General features: G+C 42.0%; 1 protein-coding gene across 1 annotated transcript; it reads left to right on the top strand.

The window, feature by feature from the left end:
- The first annotated feature begins 10,031 nt into the window (after nucleotides 1-10,031).
- LOC133990154 (uncharacterized) lies at nucleotides 10,032-16,024 on the top strand. Its single transcript, XM_062428329.1, has 2 exons — nucleotides 10,032-10,758; nucleotides 12,817-16,024. Exons 1-2 carry the CDS (start codon nucleotides 10,032-10,034, stop codon nucleotides 15,912-15,914), a joined length of 3,825 nt encoding a protein of 1,274 aa, XP_062284313.1. The 3' UTR covers nucleotides 15,915-16,024.
- The last annotated feature ends 8,126 nt before the right edge of the window (nucleotides 16,025-24,150 follow it).

Below are 24,150 nucleotides of genomic sequence, written 5' to 3'. Positions count from 1 at the left end.
ACATTTACACACTTCAACTCCTCCTTTTATTCAACAACAGCGCCATCAGGTGGACACTGACAACATGATTCACTGATCAAATGAAACTTACTACTGTGTCTTTCTTTTTACATTTTCATAAACACGTCTAATCCAGCTCATAGTGAGCTTGATTATAATTTTCTCTACACAGAAGAACTTGACAAGAACGTCCTTTTTCTCCACAGTTTGTGTTTCTGTCATTGTTGATCAGATGTGGTGACAGACCTCATGTTAGCTCCAGGAGACGTTATATGATAGGACACTTAACACTTTGATAAAAACATCTCTTTTATATCTCCAACAAATAAATGAAGCTTATTGAGAGGATGATGATGATGATGATGGAATACCAGGGTGGTTCACTGATTAAAGAGACCTTCCTGTTTAAAAAAGTTGACAGGTTCAATCTCCTCATGATGAGCTGCTCTGGATAAGAGCGGCAGCTAAACAGCTGAAATGTAAATGTGATGTAAATGTTGAGAGTTCGTCAACAGATGATAAAGAGGAAGGGCCAATGATGTGAAGGCCCAGATCCATCAGAGTATCAATGTTCTTCCTCTCTCTCCTCCCCTCTCACTGCAGACATGAAACACTGGCTGAGAAACATCCTGATTCTGACTCTCTGGCTAGGTAACTCTTTAAACCTGCTGATTGTTCTCCTTTAATCAATCATCTTTATTGATTCATCTCTTCCTCTGCATGTTCTGTTCTTCCCCAGAGTGTAAAGGACAAGACAGAGTGATCCAGCCACCAGGAGATGTCATTGCTACTGAAGGACAGACAGTTACACTTAATTGTACATTTAAGACAACTGACTCAAGTCCATATTTGTTCTGGTACAAACAAGAAGTAAATGATTTCCCAAAGTATGTTTTGCAACGTTTCAAGTCTGGAACAGGCGTTAATTCTCCTGATTTCAAGAGAGACAGATTTGATGCTACAGTCAACGGGACGTCAGTTCCTCTGAAGATCCAGAAGCTGCAGCTGTCTGACTCTGCTGTGTACTACTGTGCTCTGCGGCCCACAGTGACAGGAAACACCAAAACTCTGTACAAAAACCTTTGGAGCAAAGACAACAGAATACTCCACAACATCCACTAGAGGGAGTCACACACTGTTAAACTTCAGAGGTTTGGTATCAAACAGTCTAGATTATTTTCACTGGGGAGAAAAATGACAAAGGCATGACAGTTGCTTCTGACTAAGACAGGAGTACAGAGAGTTATAATACTCAAGACTAGAATAAATAAAAGCTCAGTTGTGCAGTGTGGACCAATCAGTAGAATCTCTGTTTTATTATTATTAAGCTGCAGGTAGTTTTGATGCATCCATTCTTTAATTTCAGGTAAACACTTTAACTGGTGGATTAGGCTGTTTAGGACATTTGGGGAGAAGATGATGTATATCTGGGTATCATCTGCATAACAGTGGTAGGATATATTATGTTTTTGTATTATGTGACAGACATTATGAGTCAGAGCTGTGAGAGCAGGGAGGAGGAGATTAAGGGAGGAGCAAAACTGTCACTGAAGTACAGAAAGACACAAACTTTCACTGTGGTGTTTCATACTAAACAACACACACAGTTTCTTGTTGTCTTCAAGATGGTGTCAATGCAATTAAGTCTGTTTTCAACTGTGTTTCTGATCACACTAACAGGTAGGAGTCACACTTCATATTTACTTCTATTGATGTTTGCTTCAAAACTGAGCATGAAGTTGTACATATTCCTTTGATGAGTCTTTGACAACATGTTATAACAGAGTTATCTCTTCCTTTAGGTGTCAGCTGTGAAGAACTCACTCCAGTCAACAATGAAGAGTACAGTTTAGAAGGCAGCTCTGTTACTCTGTCCTACAATTACTCCAAAGAAGCTGCATCTAATGAGTTTTTCCTCTGGTATCGACAATATCCAGCTTCTGGAGATGTAGGAACTCCAAAATCTGGACTGGAGATTAAAGTGGAAGAAAAACAAATCCATCTGCAGTTTTCCTCTGCTGCAGTGTCAGACTCTGCTGTGTACTACTGTGCTCTGCAGCCCACAGTGACAGGAAACACCAAAACTCTGTACAAAAACCTTTGGAGCAAAGACAACAGAATACTCCACAACATCCACTAGAGGGAGTCACACACTGTTAAACTTCAGAGGTTTGGTATCAAACAGTCTAGATTCTTACGACTGGTGAGAAAAATAACAAAGGCATGACAGTTGCTTCTGACTAAGACAGGAGTACAGAGAGTTATAATAATCAAGTCTAGAATAAATGAAAGCTCAGTTGTGCAGTGTGGACCAATCAGTAGAATCTCTGTTTTATTATTATTAAGCTGCAGGTAGTTTTGATGCATCCATTCTTTAATTTCAATTAAATACATTTTGCAGGTGGATTAGGCTGTTTAGGACATTGGTGGAGAAGATGATGTATATCTGGGTATCATCTGCATAACAGTGGTCAGACACATTCAGTCTTGGAATGAGTGAGAAAAGGACTGGACCCAGAATAGAACCTTGTGTCATATGTGTAGAAAGAAAGCCTGATTGAAATTGATCTAAATTCTATTTACATTTAAACATTAGTCAACTGATTAACATTCACACACCATTGGTGCAGCTATCAGGAACAATTTGGGGTTAAGCATCTTGCCCAAGGACACATCAACATGTGGACTGGAGGAGCCAGGAATCGAACCATCAATCTTCTGATTAGTGGACGACCTGAGCCACAGCTGCCCCATTTCAGATATACTGACAGTTATCTAAGCAACCTCTGTCTGCCTCCTACTGCTTTAGAAATAAACAAGATATTTACATGAATAACTTATAAAGTTTTCTTCTGAGTCTGAACAAAAATAATCAAAGAATCACAGGAGCTAGATGTTTTAATCACTAACTGCATAAGGAACTATATCCAGGTCAAGGTTTTGTTCCTGGATCTCAGAACATCCAAGAGCATGTGGTTGGTGGACCTCAGTTCTCCAACTGGAGTATGATGATGATGCTGGAGTTCTGCTAGGTAAGGAGGCACCAGCCCATTTAAAACCTTAAAAACAAACAATAAAATCTTGAAATCAATCCTGAAACAGACAGGAAGCCAGTGGCTTCCAATACTGGTGTAACCACAAGACACCATCAAACAGAATAAATGGACACTTACTGACTGACTTCATCCTCTTTGTTCCCTGTGGGCCATTAGGCCACAATGAGCTCCGTCCATTGTTCATTATCCTCAGTAACATGTTGAGCTACACCATAAATACACACTGAAGCATTAAACTCTGACATTACTGTTCATTTATATTCTAACACATCATAAACTCAACAGGGCTACACTTTAACAGCTGAAGCTTTTACCAAGTTTAGAATCAGCTGATTTATAGAAACTGAAGCTTCCACAACAACTCCACCATCTTTACATTTGACCTCTGACAGCTGCAGAGAACCAAAAGACACTAAACTGTAATTTATATTCAAACATTAAATCTCCAGTGATGAAAACATACAAGACAAGCTATGCTAGGAAAGGAGAGAGGCACAAACATGTGTTTAGTGTAAAGTTGTCAGTAGGAGGAATAACACAGGGCTGTGAATGAGCTCTGTCACTGTGATCAGACTCCTCCTTTAAATCCACCAACTTAGTGTTGATGAAGACTAAACAGAGATCAGAGTCTTCTTTATACTCGCTGTAGCTCAGAGTTACTCAACACTGCAGATATGACGTCTCTGTTCATCTCAGTGTTGCTGGCTGCTATGTGCCTTGGTATGAACACAGCTCTGTTTCTGTGATATCAATCCAACATTGACATGATTCTTTAAAAGCTCACTGATACTGTTTGTTGCTGTTTTACAGAATGCAGAGCACAACAAGACAACGTGCTGCAGCCAAAAGGAGATGTGACTGCTACTGAAGGACAGACAGTAACACTTGGATGTAAATATAACACCAGTTCATCACAACTTAACCTCTTCTGGTACAAACAGGATGGAAACAACAGACCTAAGTTCATCCTGAGCCGTTTTAAAATTGGTGAGGGGAAAACAGAGGACGAGTTTACAAAAAGATTTTCCTCTACGTTGGATTCAACCTCAAGATCAGTTCCTCTGCAGATCTCCTCTGCTGCAGTGACGGACTCTGCTGTGTACTACTGTGCTCTGCAGCCCACAGTGACAGGAAACACCAAAACTCTGTACAAAAACCTTTGGAGCAAAGACAACAGAATACTCCACAACATCCACTAGAGGGAGTCACACACTGTTAAAATTCAGAAGTTTGGTATCAAACAGCTTGTAAAGCTGCTCTTTCTCTCTTTCAGAAGAAGTGAATTCTTGTGGTGTACCACATGGATCAATACTGGATCTCACAACATGCTGATGACACAACTTTATATGTTACATTAAAATCCTGTAATGTCAGCAGCTAGTCTTGTATCTTAGATTGTTGATAACAAGAAGAATACTGCTGTCAGTATGAGTCTGACCTTTGACCCTGAGCTTTCCTTTAATTTACAGCACAATAATATTGTACAGTGATGTGTTGTGTATAGGGATATTTCTGTAACTTCCTGTATATAAGGATCATGCTTTTAGACACATTTCACAATATCTCAATACAGTCAAGTGGTTTAGCTCATACCTTCACAACAGAAAACATTGTATTGTCTTGAATGGATTTCAATCCAATTTCCTCATTCAGCAATGTTGTGTCCCTCAGGGGTCAACACTCGGACCTCTTCTATTCTCAATCTATGTAAATAATCTCCCATTAAGTCTTGCTAAATGTTCAACTTTATGCTGATGACACCGTCATATATACATCCCAGCCTTATCTTCAGTCTGATTTTACCTCTGCTCAGGAAAGACTATCTTGTAACAAACTCCTGCTTAATAAATCAAAATCCTACATCATGATATTTGGTACCAAACAAAAACTGAAATCCAAACCTGGTTCCTGTGTTATAAACTGTAATGACGGCTCACCACTGCATAAAGTTGACAGTTTTAAATATCTTGGTGAATGGCTGAATTCAGAACTCTCTTTTAAACCTAATTTAAATAATCTATTACGCAACGTCAACTTTGGTATTAATATGTTATATCACTCTCATAACTGTTTTTCATTTAGTTTACTTAAGAGACTGGCCACTCAACTTATATTTCCAATCATGGATTATTGTGATGTTGTATACCAAAATGCTCATGAATCTGGCCTTTTTTTATTGTATTGTTCTGATGACGTCATGATGTTAACTGTTGTCTGTCTTTTTTTTCCTTTTTTTCTGTTTGTTTTTTTGTATCCTTCATTTTGTTGTATTGTCTGTTTATATGTCATCTCAAGTGGTTTATCCAAATAAATTAAAAGTTCAAATTTCAAATTAAATCAATAAATAACACTTCCCACATCCAGCTGATAGAAAATGCTGCTACCAGTCTGTTAACCAGGAGGAAGTGTAACTGAGAGAAGTGAAAATACAGATCTAAGAGGAGACGGAGAGATTCAGGGAGGAGCTAAGCTGTTACTGAACTATAGAAGAGAGAGGAACTTCCATATTCAGCAGAGTTCAATACACAAACCACAAACATTACCTTTATTCAACATGCTGTCAATGGATCATTGTCTACTTTCTTTGGTGTTTCTATCCATTTTAACAGGTATGTTACATTATACATGTTATAACATTTGGGATTAATCCATTGTGACTTTTACATGTTATAACAGAGTTATCTCTTCCTTTAGGTGTCAGCTGTGAAGAACTCACTCCAGTCAACAATGAAGAGTTCAGTTTAGAAGGCAGCTCTGTTACTCTGTCCTACAAATACTCTCAAGCTGCAACTGGTACTGATTCTTTCTTCTGGTATCGACAATATCCAGGAAAACCACCAGAGTTCCTCATCTCTCATTCAGGAACAGGAAATCCAATATCAGAACCAGTACCTAGACTGTCTTTTAATGTGAGTGGAGATAAAACCCAAATGGATCTGCAGATCTCCTCTGCTGCAGTGACAGACTCTGCTCTGTACTACTGTGCTGTGAGGCCCACAGTGACAGCAAACCCACAGTCTCTGTACAAAAACACAAGCTGACACACTGACAAGCTGCTGGAAGCCTTTTTTCCACACTGTTGTACTGAACTTTTTACCTCCACTAGAGGGCTACATTATCAAGTAGGCGGTGCACTACTTCTGCACTGTGTTCAACCATTCTGTCAATAATAACTACTGCTGTGAAGAGAACAATTCTCACACTGAATGTTGAACATCACATAGTTTCTCCTGTTGATTTAAACCTTGTTGTAGAGATGGAACATTGGCTGTGGATTATTCTTGCTGCTCTTTTCTTTGGTAACATAGAAAACACTTCATGTTTTTATCATCTTGTACAAATATATGTAAATTGTACTGACTGACTTTTCCAGCTTTTTATTTCTAGTATCTAGAGTTCAGAGCATAAATGTGTGTTTTGATCAGTTTGTGTCCACAGAGTAACACTGTACAGTTGACATTTTCCACTGTCTTCTCCTCTCAGCCTCATGAACAATGTTAGTCTAATGGCTTCATTTCCTCTACTTTTTCCAGGATTAATAGCTGGAGACAAAATCTATCCTCAACAACATGAAGTCAGTAGAAGAGAAGGACAATCTGTCACACTCACATGTACATATGTGACAACTAGGACTGATCCTAACCTTTACTGGTACAAACATCATTCTGACCTTCAGGCACCTGAGTTTATACTCTGGAAAGGAGCAATAACACAAGAATATATTCCTGATGAGAATAAAGATAGATATAAATCCCAAACATCGCCAACATCAACTGAGCTGACCATACAGAGACTAACCCTGGCAGACACAGCTCTCTACTACTGTGCTCTAGACACACAGTGATAGAAAGTGTAGAAGAGGCTGTACAAAAACCTGAACACAGATATGTGACTACTCTTCAAAGAGGAGGGAAGTGGTATTCAAACCACAGCTTCATATCAGATGGATTCTGCTAATTCCTGTTTTATCAGAGTCACTGTGGTTACAGCTGCTAATGAAACACTGTGGGAGGATTCACATGAGCAGCAAATCCACATCAATGACAAACCAGCTGGATGATGCTTCAAACACAAGACACCATCAAACACAATAGTTCCTTGATTCTTTCTAAACCTTTCCAAGCTACTTGTTGTACCCAAAGTCTCAGAGCTTCTCACCATCACATCCTCTTTTTATCACATAACAAGAGGGTTGTCCCGCCCACTGAGGTTCAACTCAACCAATGAGATTATTTGTGTCTCCAGAGCAGAAATGTTTGAGGAAGTCAAATCCCAATCAGCTTGATGCTGAGGAGAAGGGCTGTGCAGCAGAGAGGCTGTTTAGTTTCTTCATTCTACTGCAGTGGAAGAACATTGATCATCTGCTGTCTGTTTGCTTTCAACAACTCCAAAGACATGTTGCTTTACCTCTTTATACTTTTATCTCACTTTATAGGTGAGTGTTAGAACACAGATCAAAGTCTCATTTTACCTGATGTATTAACCACATATCTGTTTTTCACAGCTGGAAGATTTTATGGAAGTCAATTCACAAACAAACCTGCTGATTGTTCTCCTTTAATCAATCATCTTTATTGATTCATCTCTTCCTCTGCATGTTGTAGATATATGCTATAAATTGGCCACTGCTAAAATATCAGATAAGGGGATTAATTACTTTATTGTTTGTTTCATATAAATATGTGGTCCTATGTGTAACAATTTGAAAGCAGTAAGCTTGTTGTGTAATAAGAATGCATCCCAGTTGGAAGACAGTTGACCTTTGGTAAAGACATGATTATCACATTGCAGGGGTAAAGACAGAACAGTGCTTCTCTCAAATAATAATGATTAGGAAGTCATCATCTTTATCTCAGGGGCTATTGTTCTGTACTCAGGGGCTATTGTTCTGTACTCAGGGATACAGGATGTCTTGTGATTCTGTAAGTTTCAGAGACAGGAACTCTCACATACCCTGGACGTTGCTTAAGGAGGTCACAGGAAGGACACATGAGAAGATGGAGGAGGGAGTCCGATCACCTGCCCACCAGGAGACCAAACCTCACATTGCATAACCATTCTGGATTGTATATAAGACTGGGTTAGGAAGAGATAGGAGTCAGACTTCGTGAACTGACGACAGACAATGTTAGTCAGGGATAGGAAATCTCGACCCAGAGCTCTGTATGTTTTATTCATTTACTGCTAAATAAAATAGCCTGTGAGACCGCTCATCTTCTCCTATCCTTTCATTTAACGAACACACAGACTGAGCTAACACATAGCGTATGATTTAGCAAGTAGAATTAGCTCAAGACGAAACAAATGGTGACCCCGACGTGATGATGGGAAGGAGAAAGTGACGGACCACAGCAAAGAATTGAAGGACAACAGACAACTGACGTGTGGTGACATCAATCAGCGGCCGCAAATAAAAAGGTAAGCAGACGCCTGTTTTATCAAAAGTTCTGCAATTGGATATACCAAATTGAGTGTTGTCATTATACTGCAAGTGTCTTAGTAAAAGTGAATGAGTAAAACATAGAATAAAAAGGGTAGGTTAATAGGTATACAACGCACAGGTTTAAACACCTTTGGGTTTTTTAGAAGACCCATGAAAGCAGGAGTGTGTTGATGGGTTTGAGTCCCTTGGACTTAGAGTCCATAAATTCTAACACATTGGCCACGTGTGGGTTTAAACACCCTTTTAGGTGAAATATCCTAAACAAAAGCAGGGCATACACGTACGGAAATTTAAAGAGAGGGGTTTAAAGACCGTTGGGGTTATTTTCCTCATAAAAGCAGCGCTCTCTATTTATCATTTTCAGTTGTATGAAAATGACTGTTATATGTGTTTAAGCTGACGAAATAAGGTTGTTCAGCATAGGGAGATAGAAATTGAGTAGTGTCTCAGAGAGGACACTCGGGGGTGTCTCAGTGAGCAGATAAGCCAGCAGTGGCTGAAAAACTCGCTGAAAGGTCAGTTGCTCGGGTGAACTCCATACAAACTGACTGGCCACTGAGGGTTAACTCTGATCAAGTTCTAAAAGGGAGTAAAGATTAATTCCGGGTCCGTTCGGTATAGACCGATAAAAGCGCTTAGTGAGTGGAGAACTCACTCTTTTTGTTTCTTGTAGGTTGTGGGTTGTTGTTAAAAGTTTTTGTACTGCTGGAAGTGTGTGTGAGATAAGGCAGTTCACATGTGTGTGTGATGCAGGAGTGCTTGTGCCCCCCTCTTTTTTCCTGATCTGGGTGTGTGTCTGATATCCTGAGTGTTAGGGGTGGTATGTGGAAGAGAGAGACCACTTGTTGTTCTTATTGTTTTTTGTTCTGGAGACAACCTATGTTTAAAACCAGTGGTGTGTGAAAGTTTCTTGTTGGTTGTTTATGAAGTTTTGTGTTGTTTAAAGAATTGGAAGGTTTTGAACAGCGAGTATCTTTTGGTGGGAAGAGATGACACATTTATGGTTTTAGGAAGACTCTGTTGTATGTGTGAAGTAGGAAAATACAGAGTACACAATACAAGCGGTGGTTAACGTTAGGTAGATACTTTTTGACATAGTGTTCACATTATATGGATTTAGGAATTCTTAAAACTTATTCTGAGTAAAAGGATCTAATATGGAAAGGGAGGGTGCAGAGCACGGAGGGTGTCCTCTGAGCCTGACGTTAACAATAGAGACACAGTGGGGGAAGGTGAGGAGTCAATTGAGTAGTGGAATTACAGCCAGGAAACAAAAAGTAATGATGGAGAAGTATGACAAAGTTTGGCAGGGATTGCAACAGCAGGGCAAGATACCCCAGGATGAGGAAAGAAAGAAGTTATTACCATATTTAATGAGACTAGAAGAGCAAGCAAAGTTAGAAGTAGAAGGGCAGGCGAAGGGGGGAAGAGGTTCAATATTGATAAACAGGAGATGGAGAAAGGAAAAAGAAGAAAAGGAACAGAGAAGAATCCACATACATAATATGACCTTAGCCTGTGCAGCCGTAGAAATGTCACAGAGGGAACCAAGCGGCCCCAGTAAAGCAGACCCCCCCGAAGAGAAAATAGAGGCAAGGCCTTATTCTCCAATATACCCTAAATTGGACGTCACACCTCCCCCATATCCGACAGTACAAACACAGATGCCTCTTATGTACGTCCACGAAGGAGTAATGGACATGTCTGAGGTAGGAGGTGAAGAATATAGAGCAGTGAGACACCGATTGAGAGCAGTAGGACAGGACGGTATTGCCACCATGAAGGAACTGACGAGGCAAATTGAGGAGAGCATAGTGGAAGCAAAGGAAGAGACAAGCAGGGTAATAGGGGAACATATTGAGAGCAGGGAGAGGCAGAGACAGGGGAGACCGTTACTTATGGAACAGCCGAAAGCCCAATCCACCCCAGTTGAGGGACCAGGGTGGGGAACAAAAGAACCACACCCATCTAGTCAGCAAGGAGAGGAGGGGTTCGCAGACAGACATCATAGACAGTTGACAGAGGAATTGAACAGGGGACAAGTGGTGAGGGAAAGTGATGAGGAAGAGGAGGAAGAAGAACATAGGGAGGGGGACCAGGATTATCCAGCCTCCTTCATAGGGACACTTACAGTTCATACAGAGCACACTTTTCCACACGCTACACAATCAGATTCCCCGTATGCGCTGCGCTCAAGAGATAAGTCGCGAGCACCACATAAAATGCAGATGCCGTTAATATACAAGGGGGCCCACCTAGGTGATGTTTATCAACCCTTCTCCTTCACTGATATGAATTGCATCCTGGATAAGATGCCTCCCCCCACTGAGGGGGGGGGGGCATGGATGACAAAGTTTTGTCAATACACGTTAGGCCATAAACTAGCACTGGGAGACTGGAGAGCATTGTTGGGGAAACAGTTGAGTTTGTGGGAAATTAAACAGATTGAAAGTACTGCTGGGACAAATACTCTACCCGACTCAGAGGCGTTTGCACCACATGCCACAGACATCGGGGGTGCTATGAGGGAACGATTTCCAATTCCACAGGGGGCGATGCACTCACTCACTTTCCATTTTAAAGAGGGTGAGGACATGTCTGCTTTTCTGATGAGGTGTAAAGGTGCGTGGACTGACACAGCAGGGAGTCATCCAGGGTCAGGCCAATTACAGACAACATTGTTTAGAAAAGCCATCATGACAGGAATGCCAGAGGCCGTTAAAGAAGCCATGGAAGGCAACCCTGACATCCCAGGTTGTTCCACTGAACAGTGGGAAAAACACTTGACACACCATATGAAAAGACATAGGGTAAAATTAGATGAAGATAAACAGAATACTGAGTCAGCTCACATACAGCTGTTGAAATTACAATTAGAAGATGCGAGGAAAAAGGTAAATGATGCCAAGAAAAAGTCGCACAAACCAAGCAACCAAATGGTTCAACAGCCCCAGCCACCGGCCAGTTCCCCAGAATTATATCCAATGCCCAGTTGGGTACAATATCCATACCAGGGGGGTAGGTTTGTAGCGGGAGGGGTGCGCGGGAGGGGCAGGGGTCGCGGAGGATCCAGAGTGCAACCATCCGGCAACTGTTTTATATGTGGCCAACCTGGGCACTGGCGACGGGAATGCCTGCTGTGGGGGGGGCCGCATCCTCAACCAGCCCTACCCCCATCTCAGCAAGCAGGACCACCCTTCCAGGCCCCGTATGCACCAGTAGACCCTGCACAAGGGCAGTATCCCCAGACTATGATAAATGAACAAGAAAATGACTACTGACGGGACCCGAGGACTCAGGAACATGTAGGATTGGCAGACCCCTACATGCAAATGAAGGTAATGGACAAAAATCTGCCTTTTCTGGTAGACACGGGAGCCAGATTCTCTACCATCACTTGCAGCATGCCCCGGTCAAACTTATCTTCTTCCAGTATCCAGCTAGTTGGGTTCTCGGGTAAAACAGAAAACCTGCCATTGACAACACCCCTGAAAACGGCAGTAGCAGGGCAAACATTTCACCACCAGTATATCTCTTCCCCCACATGTCCTGTCAACCTAATGGGTCGTGACCTATTAGTAAAATGTGGAGCATCGGTCCTGTGTGGGCCAGATGGACTAGTTGTGACTTTTCCAAATGGGTACTCTGTGAATTGTTCAATGACAACAATTCAGTCTGGAGCACAGATGATGTTATCAGCAGACGCATCTCCATCAGCAGAAGGACAGTGGGCCGACATATACTGGGGACTCCTGGAACCTGAAGGAAGGCAAGGAACGGGCATACAATCATTATACAGACAATGGAAGCCCTGGGTTCAGATGCTACACCCCTACTCTCCCCCCGCAGACCCCCTCCACACAACCCTGTATTATGATAGAGAAGGTAATGAGCTTTATCAACAAGCATATTATCAAGAGCTAGAAGGGACACACTGGAGCATTTCCTCTAGCAGTATTGTTGTTGGGAAAGAAGGCGTGGCTGCTGTGGTTGAACTTACAAAAGAACAGATGGAATGGTATGAGATGCACAGTGAAGCGGTGCCTCATATTACCTTGGCTGTGCATGCTAAACATCAGGCCAAAGACTTAGGCCCGATGACCAAACGCCTACTGGCAATAACAGACTGGGGGTGGACTCAACTCCCCAGTCTGCAGTATTCACCATCAGAAGGGGCTTATCGGATTGTGCATAATACCACTGATAAGGTGTTACTAGAGCATAGGCAAATTGAAAGGTGTCATGGCAGGGAAAAGACAGACCATCCCCAGGCAGCCGCTATACTTGATGCCCTCCCAACTTCTCTGTGGTCAACAGGACCTACAGATGTTGGACATTGTTCACACATTGCACCAATCACATTTGAGATAACTGATCACACTCCTATTTGGCAAACACAGTATTCACACAAACCAGAGGCTGAAACTGGTATTGCTGACACAATCGAAGGATTATTAGCAGCGGGGGTGTTAGAGCCCTCCCAGTCACCCTGGAACACTCCAATTTTGCCAATAGAGAAACATAATACGGGCAAGTATAGGATGGCACATGACCTTAGACGCATTAACATCATTGTCTCCACCCCAACAGTCCCAGTTCCAAATCCATACACTGCTATGTCTGTACTGACCCCGGACCACAAATGGTTCTCCTGCATAGATCTGGCCAATGCATTTTTCTGTCTGCCATTAGCAGAACACCTCAGAGATATTTTTTCCTTCTCATACAAAGGTAGAAAACTTCGTTATACAAGGGTTCCTCAGGGTTTCATCTTATCGCCAGGCATTTTTAACCAAGTACTAAAACAACAATTGGCTGACTTTACACTTCCAAAAGGGGTGGTGTCGATCCAGTATATGGATGACATTCTCTTGGCTGCTCCTGACCATGTGTCGTGTCTGGAGGCCACAAAATCTTTACTCATGCGACTATACCACATTGGTTTCAAAGTTTCAAGAGCTAAATTGCAATGCTGTCGGCAAACGGTTTCTTTCTTGGGTAGAGTCATATCCGTCACAGGTACAGGTGTGTCCCCGTCTCATAGATCCTCCATCTTACATCATGTTAGACCTAGTACAGTAAAGGACATGCTTTCATTCCTGGGTTTGACAGGTTACAGTAGACACTTCATTGCCTCTTATGGGGAACTCACCTCCCCTTTAAGGGCAATGGTTAACGAACAGGGAATGAGGAATTTGTCAGCCAAATTACACTGGACGACAACAGCAGAGGAGAGTTTTATCTCTCTTAAACAATCCCTGACGTATGCTGCTGATCTGGCCGTTCCTGACTATACAGATCCATTCTTCCTAGATGTTTCTGAAAAATTACACACAGTAAATGGTGTTCTTTTTCAGAAAAAAGGGGGATGTAGGCAGGTACTGATGTATATAAGTGTTACTCTTGATCCAACAGAGGACAGACACCCGCCATGCACACGACATGCAGCAGGGGTAGCAAAGATTCTCCAAAAAGTAGCACACATAGTCATGGGATACCCACTCACAGTGTTAACAATACATAGTATAGTGGCATTTGTGAATTCAACAGCCTTCACAATGACATCACTAAGACAGACCAGATTAGAAAAAATTCTAAACGCGCCACACATCACGTTTACACATGAAGGAATCAACATGGCTGATAACATGGGGGAGGGAGAGCCACATAGGTGTGAGGAAAGGGTACAGAGAGATATCAGGGTCAGAGCAGACTTGCAAGCAAAACCAATCACAGACCCAGAAGAAACTTTGTTCACAGATGGGTGTTGCTACAGACACCCCACAGAAGGATTAAAAGCAGCATATGCAGTAATAAGGCAAACAGAAGACGGGTTTGAGGAAGTATTGACAGGCACAGTGGAAGGGAAAGAATCAGCTCAGCTAGCAGAATTACAAGCAATGGTAGCAGCGTTAGAATGGGCAGAAGGGAAGAGAGTGAACATTTATACCGATTCAGCATATGTGGTGGGAGCGATACAGGTAGAATTGAGTCAATGGATCAGAGCAGGATTTTTTACTGCAGCCAAAACGCCCATCAAACATGAAAAAGACATTAAAAGGTTAGCAGAGGCCTTAATGAAACCTGCAGAAATAGCAGTCATTAAGTGTAGGGGTCATGATAAAGCAGAGACCACCGTAGCAAAAGGAAATCAGGAAGCAGACTCAGCAGCTAAAAAAGCAGCAGGGTATACGGCTCAAAACATGATGATACAGTCCGAGAAAACAGTGTATGATTTGTTACCGGCATGCGATTTAAACATGTTAATAAAAGAGCAGCAGAAAGCCTCCCCTCAGGAGCTAACAGTGTGGAAAGAAAGGGGGGCTAAGGAATCCGAGGGGGTTTGGAGGTCACCGGACGGTCGACCAGTGTTGCCCCCCGGATTGATAGCGTCCACGCTCCACGAAGCACATGGTCTTACACATTGCGGAAAAACACAGATGCAGAGACATCTGACACATTGGTGGCATCCGTTTTTGCCAGCAATGATCGAGAATCATATCAGAGAGTGTAAAACGTGTACAGAATACAATGTGAGAGCAACAGTGAAGCCGCATGAAGGGAAATTTCCTCTTCCACAAATGCCAGGGCAAGAGATAGTGATTGACTATACTGATATGATTGAGAGAGTAAACGGGTACAGGTATCTCCTGGTCGCAGTGGATGCATACACTGGTTGGCCAGAAGCTATGCCTGCAAAGAAGGAAGACGCAAAAACAGTGATCAAATTTTTGATAAATCACTACATTCCGACGTATGGGTTTCCAAAAAGAATCAGGTCGGATAACGGCACACACTTTAAGAATAAAGATTTGCAGGAGGTAGAAGCAGCACTAGGACTGAAACACGCGTTTGGAGCAGTATACCATCCGCAATCACAGGGAAAGGTGGAAAGAATGAATCAGTCCATTAAAGGTAAAATAGGAAAAGTGTGTGCTCAAACTAAATTAAGCTGGGTGGATGCTCTGCCCTTAGCCTTAATGTCCCTCAGAAGCTCAGTTAATTCAATTACAGGGTTCACCCCTTATGAGCTAAAAACAGGTCAACAGTTTCCCGGACCTGGAGCAGGGGTACAGATGGTAGATAGAGAAAGGGTTCATGTAAGGTATAAGCCATACTATGATCAACTAACAGCTTTGGTTTCAGCTTTCTCGAAACAGGTTGGAGCTGTAAAGGGGGACCCCGAGAGGCAGAACCCGCCTACAACAGACTGGGTCCTACTGAAAGTCATCAAGCGAAAGTGGTCAGAGCCAAGGTGGACAGGACCATTCAAGGTGGTGGAAAGGACATCTCACGCACTCAGGCTGCAAGGAAAGGGAGACAGCTGGTATCACTGGAGCCAGTGTGCTGCCACAGACCCTCCAATCAGGACTTTAGATCAGATAAGACAAAGGAGGAGTATAGTGGAGCATTGATAACGAATTCTTCTTTTCAGCAGCCTGAGGACAACATTCTGGTATAAGGTTGAGAAGGTTTGAAAATCTTCCGGAAAAGTAGTTTTTCTAGAATCCAATTGAGCAAACTGAGCCAGTTTGCTTGCTAAAAATAATCAGAAGAGTGTATTAAGATGTATATTGCAGCAGGGGAGCCACACCACAACAAGTGGTGGTGGCTAGGAGTGTTTACTATCATATCATGCATTATTGTTATTATGTTGGTGTTGTTATGGGGATCAGCCATGGGGGATCGAAATACAGAGGGGAAAGGGAAACCCGGAAACAAGAGAGCTGCCCAAGAAACGGGGGATTGGTGCCTGAGCAAGTACGGAGGGGTAGAATTGGATTATACGGTAGGAACCAATGTGACGTTCCAATTCGATTTATGCAGTGTAATTGAATGCGGGAAGAATGAAGCACGATGGAAAATGTATGATTTATATCTCTGTGGAAGCAATATGGTACATGAGGCCTGTGTCGAGAGCTTCACCCCAGGGGGAAGCTGGTGTGGAGGGTGGGATCTAGTGTGGCAATTTACAGGGCCACGTTGGATGCCAACATTGTATGCTGTTAAAGATAAGGGGAAGGTCAGCAAGATTAAGTTTATTAAAGGTCAGTTTCACAGTGATTCTAGGTCCATAAACCCACTGCTTTTGACCATTAGCAATCTTTGGGACGACCCCTTTATGACTAAAAATTACATAACACCAAAGAGGTTTTACATAGTTTTAGGAGTAGACCTACAAGGAAAAGATTCTGTGGGTTTAATTAAGGTTAATCTTCTCCCTCCTCCACCTGAAAGCAAAATCAAAACATCTACTAGTGCCACTGAAATAGAGCACAGGCAGAGAAAGGGAGTAGTACAAATTGATTATAGCAAATTGACCAAGCAGGACATTGTCAAATTAGCTACTGGTTATGGGGAAAAGAATATGTGGTTGGACTGGATAGCTGCTACGGCAGCTTCGATGAACATGAGCAATTGTGTTGCATGTTCCTCGGCCAGACCAACCTTATTCACTACCCCAGCACCACTGTATCCTGAAATTGACCCTGTAGGATTTCAGTGTATGATGTCCCTGACCATGCAGAAAAACCCGCTTCATTGTGCCACTTTGAGTGCTATCTTTCCACCTGTAAAGAACTCTACCATCCCACCCACATTCACCCCACAACTTAACAACTATACTTGTTTCACCAGGACTAACGCCACCAGGATGGGAGACATTTCTACTGATTGGTGTAAAACCATGATTAACATGACGGGCTGGCAGAATGCCAGTACAATGGTTTGGGCCAGGGCAGACTTGTTTTGGTATTGTGGAGATAGGACCTTGCACACGTACCTGCCACCAGACTGGTCAGGAACCTGTGCAATGGTCCGCTTAGGGTTACCACTACTCCTCCTGGGACCACGTCGTAGTGGTTTCACCAAAAAACGGAGAAGTAGAGATGCATTTGACCTCAACTCAGGCTCAACCACCTACATGGATGCCATTGGCGTGCCCAGGGGAGTACCGAATGAATATAAATTGGCTAGTCAAATAGCAGCAGGGTTTGAGAATCTCCCCCTGATTAGTGCTTTATTTCCAGTTACCCCAAACAAGAATGTTGATCGTATAAATTACATCCATTACAATGTACTTCGCTTGGCAAATAAGACCCGGGATGCAGTAGCAGGTCTCTCAGAACAGCTGGCAGCCACCTCATTGATGACAGTACAGAATAGAATGGCATTGGACATGTTATTAGCAGAAAAGGGAGGAGTCTGCTCCATGTTTGGAGATCAGTGCTGTACTTTCATTCCAAACAACACTGCACCGGATGGCTCTGTAACCAGAGCTCTGGAAGAATTGAGAACCCTATCCTCAGAAATGCATGAACACTCAGGTATCGATAACCCTTTGGAAAGCATCTTGGAATCATGGTTTGGTAAATGGAGGGGATTGATTGTGTCTGTATTAGTGTCCCTAGTAAGTGTAATGGGAATGTTGATTTTATGTGGATGTTGTTGTATTCCCTGTATAAGATCTTTGTGTAACAGATTGATTGTCACCGCAATTGAAGGGAAGGTTCCTCCTCCTTACCAGATGCCACAGTTGGAGATGGAAGTGATGGCGTTGGTGGCGGGGGAAGGATATCGGTTTGAGGATGAGGATGAAATATGAATATGTTTTGTGGTCTCATGTTTATGAGACCAAAAGGGGGAATTGTAGATATATGCTATAAATTGGCCACTGCTAAAATATCAGGGATTAAGGGGATTAATTACTTTATTGTTTGTTTCATATAAATATGTGGTCCTATGTGTAACAATTTGAAAGCAGTAAGCTTGTTGTGTAATAAGAATGCATCCCAGTTGGAAGACAGTTGACCTTTGGTAAAGACATGATTATCACATTGCAGGGGTAAAGACAGAACAGTGCTTCTCTCAAATAATAATGATTAGGAAGTCATCATCTTTATCTCAGGGGCTATTGTTCTGTACTCAGGGGCTATTGTTCTGTACTCAGGGATACAGGATGTCTTGTGATTCTGTAAGTTTCAGAGACAGGAACTGTCACACTACCCTGGACGTTGCTTAAGGAGGTCACAGGAAGGACACATGAGAAGATGGAGGAGGGAGTCCGATCACCTGCCCACCAGGAGACCAAACCTCACATTGCATAACCATTCTGGATTGTATATAAGACTGGGTTAGGAAGAGATAGGAGTCAGACTTCGTGAACTGACGACAGACAATGTTAGTCAGGGATAGGAAATCTCGACCCAGAGCTCTGTATGTTTTATTCATTTACTGCTAAATAAAATAGCCTGTGAGACCGCTCATCTTCTCCTATCCTTTCATTTAACGAATACACAGACTGAGCTAACACATAGCGTATGATTTAGCAAGTAGAATTAGCTCAAGACGAAACAATGTTCTGTTCTTCCCCAGAGTGTAACGGACAAGACAAAGTGATTCAGCCACCAGGAGATGTCATTGCTACTGAAGGACAGACAGTTACACTTAATTGTACATTTGATACCAGTGCTCCAAATGCATATCTGTTCTGGTACAAACAAGAAGTAAACGATTTTCCAAAGTATGTTTTGCAACGTTTCAAGACTGGAACAGGCGTTAATGCTCCTGATTTCCAGAAAGACAGATTCGATGCTACAGTCAACGGGACGTCAGTTCCTCTGAAGATTCAGAAGCTGCAGCTGTCTGACTCTGCTGTGTACTACTGTGCTCTGCAGCCCACAGTGACAGGAAACACCAAAACTCTGTACAAAAACCTTTGGAGCAAAGACAACAGAATACTCCACAACATCCACTAGAGGGAGTCACACACTGTTAAACTTCAGAGGTTTGGTATCAAACAGTCTAGATTCTTACAACTGGGGCCCGTTTCAGAAAGCAGGTTTAGTGAAAACTCTGAGTTAGTTAACCCTAAGATGAGGGAAACTCTGGTTTTTCGGTTTCACAAAGCCAGTTCAGCTTAACTCCGGGTCAATTACCCTGGCAACATACTCCGTGAACCTAACCTGCTCGCTGGCAGGTTTTCTTCAACTAACCCTGAGTTTCTCCTCCTTTTTACTGAAGTCTGCAGACTGAAGGAGCTGTCAGACATTTCTTAAAGAGTTAGTTAATATTGAAGCATAAATACGAAGCAGAAATCTCCGTCAGAGGGTGATCAGACCCCGCTGGGATGTTTTATCTCTGATGATGTTCTGTTTGAGTGTTTCCGTTTTTCTGTACAATCGATCATTTATCTGAACAATATTCTCAGCCCTCCTATCGTCTGTACGACACATCGTGGACATGCTCTCAGTTCAGAACAAGTTTTTTGTGTTGCACTTTGTTTATTTCTTTGCCAATGGCAGTTTTATATGTAACATCTGTGACGTTGAGCATGTTACCAAGGCAACCGTCTGTCAGGCTGTCAGAGACGTAATGTTTTAAAGTTATTGATAGCCAAGTGGTTACTGCGCATGCCTCATAATGACAGTCTCCCTGGTTCGATTCCAGCGAGCACCTGCGATTCCTGCAGGTCTTTCCACTCCTTTTCTCTCCCTGTTTCCTGTCAACCTCTATACCAGCTAATGTTAAATTAAGGTGAAAGTGCCCAAACATGAATCTTTAAAAAAAAAAGAAAAAAAAAAGAAATGTGACTCTTGCACTGACACGTTTACACTTTGGTAGTGTTGTATGTATAAAGGCATTTAGGCTTTCAAATATACAATATTAAATAGCTACTGGTAGTGTTGGGATGGCTGAAAAATTGACTCTCTTTTTTGCTTAGAAGATTTCACTAAGTACTGAAATATATCACATGTTGAATGTAGCCACTGAATGCTGTTTAATGAGGGCAGGCTAAACAACATCACAGCCGCTTGTAATGAAATTATACCTGACTTGTTTGAGCTATATTTTTATATATTTCATATTCAGTTGCTGCCAAGTAGGCCTGCGTTTTGTACCTGTTGAGGTCTGCATGAATATTAAATGTGTCACACACAAACACATACACAGAATATAAATGTTTAATAAGTGGAACACTCGAGACAAAACTTTTTTTCATTAATACTCACACATTGACTCGGTTGGTAATTTTCTGCCACGTCAGCTCATGTTCTTTTGCTGCTGCTACTGTATTTCTTTTTTTTCTTAAGTATATTCTTATCATCTGCATTCATTAATATTTCTAACTCCACTGGGGAGAAGTAGGAGGACTGAGCCCTTTGTTTCACCTGTTGCCATGGTGAATCATGTTATCTGTGCTCCATTGATGAGGGCTTGGTATCTCCTCATGCATGAGCTTCACTCAGAGTTACTTTGACTCAGAGTTGATTGAACTAACTGTTATCACCTGTTCTGAAACCGAAAACTCTGAGTTTGACATCTCAGAGTCGGTCAACCTAGTGTTAAGGTTTTAACTCAGAGTTAGTTAAACCTGCTTCCTGAAACAGGCCCCTGGTGATTAAATGACAAAGGCATGACAGTTGCTTCTGACTTAAGACAGGAGTACAGAGAGTTGTAATAATCAATAAAAGCTCAGTTGTGCAGTGTGGACCAATCAGTAGAATCTCTGTTTTATTATTATTAAGCTGCAGGTAGTTTTCATGCATCCATTCTTTAATTTCAGGTAAACACTTTTACTGGTGGATTAGGCTGTTTAGGACATTTTGGGAGAAGATGATGTATATCTGGGTATCGTCTGCATAACAGTGGTCATATTATGTGACAGAATGGAGCCTTGTGGCACCCCACAAGTGATATGAGTAGAGGAGGATGAGGAGTTACCAAGCAGTACTGATAATGTTATGTTAGAGAGATAAGATTTAAACCAGTTAAAATCAGAAGCTGAGATGTAACACATTTTAATGAATCACCTGGCACCTTTGCATCCATCCTCTTCATAGACTTCAGCTCAGCCTTCAATACAATCCAACGCCACCAGATGATCAAGAAACTCCGTCACCTCAACATATCTCCACTCCTCATCCGCTGGGTTCACAACTTCCTCACCAATAGACCACAGGCTGTAAGGATAGGCACAGTCACATCATCAACCATCATCACCAACACCGGAGCCCCGTAGGGTTGTGTCCTCAGCCCTTTTCTCTACACCCTCTACACAAATGACTGCATCAGCCCCTCACCAATCACCACATACTACAAGTATTCAGATGACACTGCCATCCGAGGTCTGCTCAGTGACAATAACTCAATTACTGCCTACCAACGCTCCATCTCTCACTTCACTCAGTGGTGCACCAATAACTTTCTGGAACTGAATGTGGTCAAAACAAAAGAAATGGTCATCCACACTTCACGCACACCCCCATCTGGACTGGTCCCCACCTCCATCCATAACCAAACAGTTGAACCGGTCAGCCACTTCAAATACCTCGGACTCACCATAGACAATAAACTGACATCTGATCAACACATCACCAACATTCACAAAAGGTCCCAACAGAGACTCCATGTCATCCGCAAACTCTGTGCCCTCTCTGTTGCCCCCCACCTTCTGTCACTACTGTACACCAGCATCATCCAACCCATCCTCCTGTGCTGTTCACCCTGTTTTTACAACATGCTGTCCACCACTAACAGGAACAAACTGACAAAAATAACACACACCGCATCCAAGATAATCAACCATCCCACACCCAACCTCACCGAGCTCAACCACAGAGCAGTCACACGCCTCGCACAAGCAATAACCAACGACCCGGATCACCCTCTCTACCCTCACTTCACACTGCTGCCGTCTGGTTGCAGATACAGGACTCTGAGATGGAGACGGGCTTCAGCAAGTGCTTGGTCCCGTCTTCCATCTCAGCACTCAATAACCTCCCCCAATAACCTCCTATGGACCCAGCCCTTCTGAATGTGATATGTGTCGGTTGTTCAATGATTAGTGGTGTTTGGGCATGATGTTGACAGATTGTGAAAACGAATTTCCCCATGGGACAATAAAGCCTATCTATCTATCTATCTATCTATCTATCTATCTATCTATCTATCTATCTATCTATCTATCTATCTATCTATCTATCTATCTATCTATCTATCTATCTATCTATCTATCTATCTATCTATCTATCTATCTATCTTTAATGAATGATGTAGACTGTCCTGATAGCTATGAAGTATGGTTCACATAAATGAGAGAGTATCACACAGTAACTCTTCTGACAACAACACTAACAGCTGAGAGGCTCCCACCAAGGCTCCACTTTCTCCTCACTGCTGTTTTATCCTAAAGGAGTCAATTATTACATTTCATTTAGCATCTGTCAAATATAGTTAGTATCTTTACTGTTTAAAACAACATTATTGATTCAAACTACATTGAAGACATTATGAGTCAGAGCTGTGAGAGCAGGGAGGAGGAGATTAAGGGAGGAGCAAAACTGTCACTGAAGTACAGAAAGACACAAACTTTCACTGTGGTGTTTCATACTAAACAACACACACAGTTTCTTGTTGTCTTCAAGATGGTGTCAATGCAATTAAGTCTGTTTTCAACTGTGTTTCTGATCACACTAACAGGTAGGAGACACACTTCATATTTACTTCTATTGATGTTTGCTTCAAAACTGAGCATGAAGTTGTACATATTCCTTTGATGAGTCTTTGACAACATGTTATAACAGAGTTATCTCTTCCTTTAGGTGTCAGCTGTGAAGAACTCACTCCAGTCAACAATGAAGAGTACAGTTTAGAAGGCAGCTCTGTTACTCTGTCCTACACTTACTCCAAAGAAGCTGATGGTAATGATCATTTCTTCTGGTATCGACAATATCCAGGAAAACCACCAGAGTTCATCATCTACATCTCAGGATTGAACATTTCTAGACCTGCAGACTCACTTAACAAAAGGTTCTCTGCTAAACTGTCTGGAGAAAAGCGTGGAGTCAAACTGCAGATCTCCTCTGCTGCAGTGACAGACTCTGCTGTGTACTACTGTGCTCTGCAGCCCACAGTGACAGGAAACACCTAAACTCTGTACAAAAACCTTTGGAGCAAAAACAACAGAATACTCCACAACATCCACTAGAGGGAGTCACACACTGTTAAACTTCAGAGGTTTGCACTTGCTGCAAATATTTCCTTTGCTCCTGTTGATATAATCACCATTTATTAGAAGAGATTTACATTCATGTAGTATTGGTCAGCATTTTATTTAAGTTCATATATTTGGTGTGGATTGTCAGTAGAGAAAAATATTGATTGTTTTATTAAAGTAATTCTTAAAATTAGAAACCAATGACTTTGACTTCTACTGGGCCTGTTGAGGATTTATAATAATTCTGTGATTCGTCTGTTCTGCTGAAAATATTGTAATTGTGTTTCTGAGATAATGATTACAGTCTCTATTCTGCTCTTACTCTACAGAGTTATACATGAAAATCATTTGGTATCAACTATTGCATTAAGGTCATCATTTAGTATCTGTGAAATATAAGGGACCCTCTTTGGAAACTGACCTGTTTGACACATCACATACTTAATAACAGTTAACTCATAAATTCAATGAGCTCATATTTGTATGGAGCAGTCTCTGACTACATTAATATCTATAAAACATGTAGATTAAAGTCACAGCAGAGATGGGGGACTCGAGTCAGACTTAAGTTGCCAGATTGAGGACTTGTGACTTGATTGATCAACAGTGAGAAAAGACTTGACTTAGACTTGCATGAAATGACTCGACAAGTC

This window comes from Scomber scombrus, chromosome 11 (genome assembly GCF_963691925.1).
Source record: "Scomber scombrus chromosome 11, fScoSco1.1, whole genome shotgun sequence".
In the NCBI taxonomy this organism is placed as follows: domain Eukaryota; kingdom Metazoa; phylum Chordata; class Actinopteri; order Scombriformes; family Scombridae; genus Scomber; species Scomber scombrus.
Note: the sequence above shows the minus strand (reverse complement) of the source record. Positions and strands in the feature narration are given on the sequence as shown.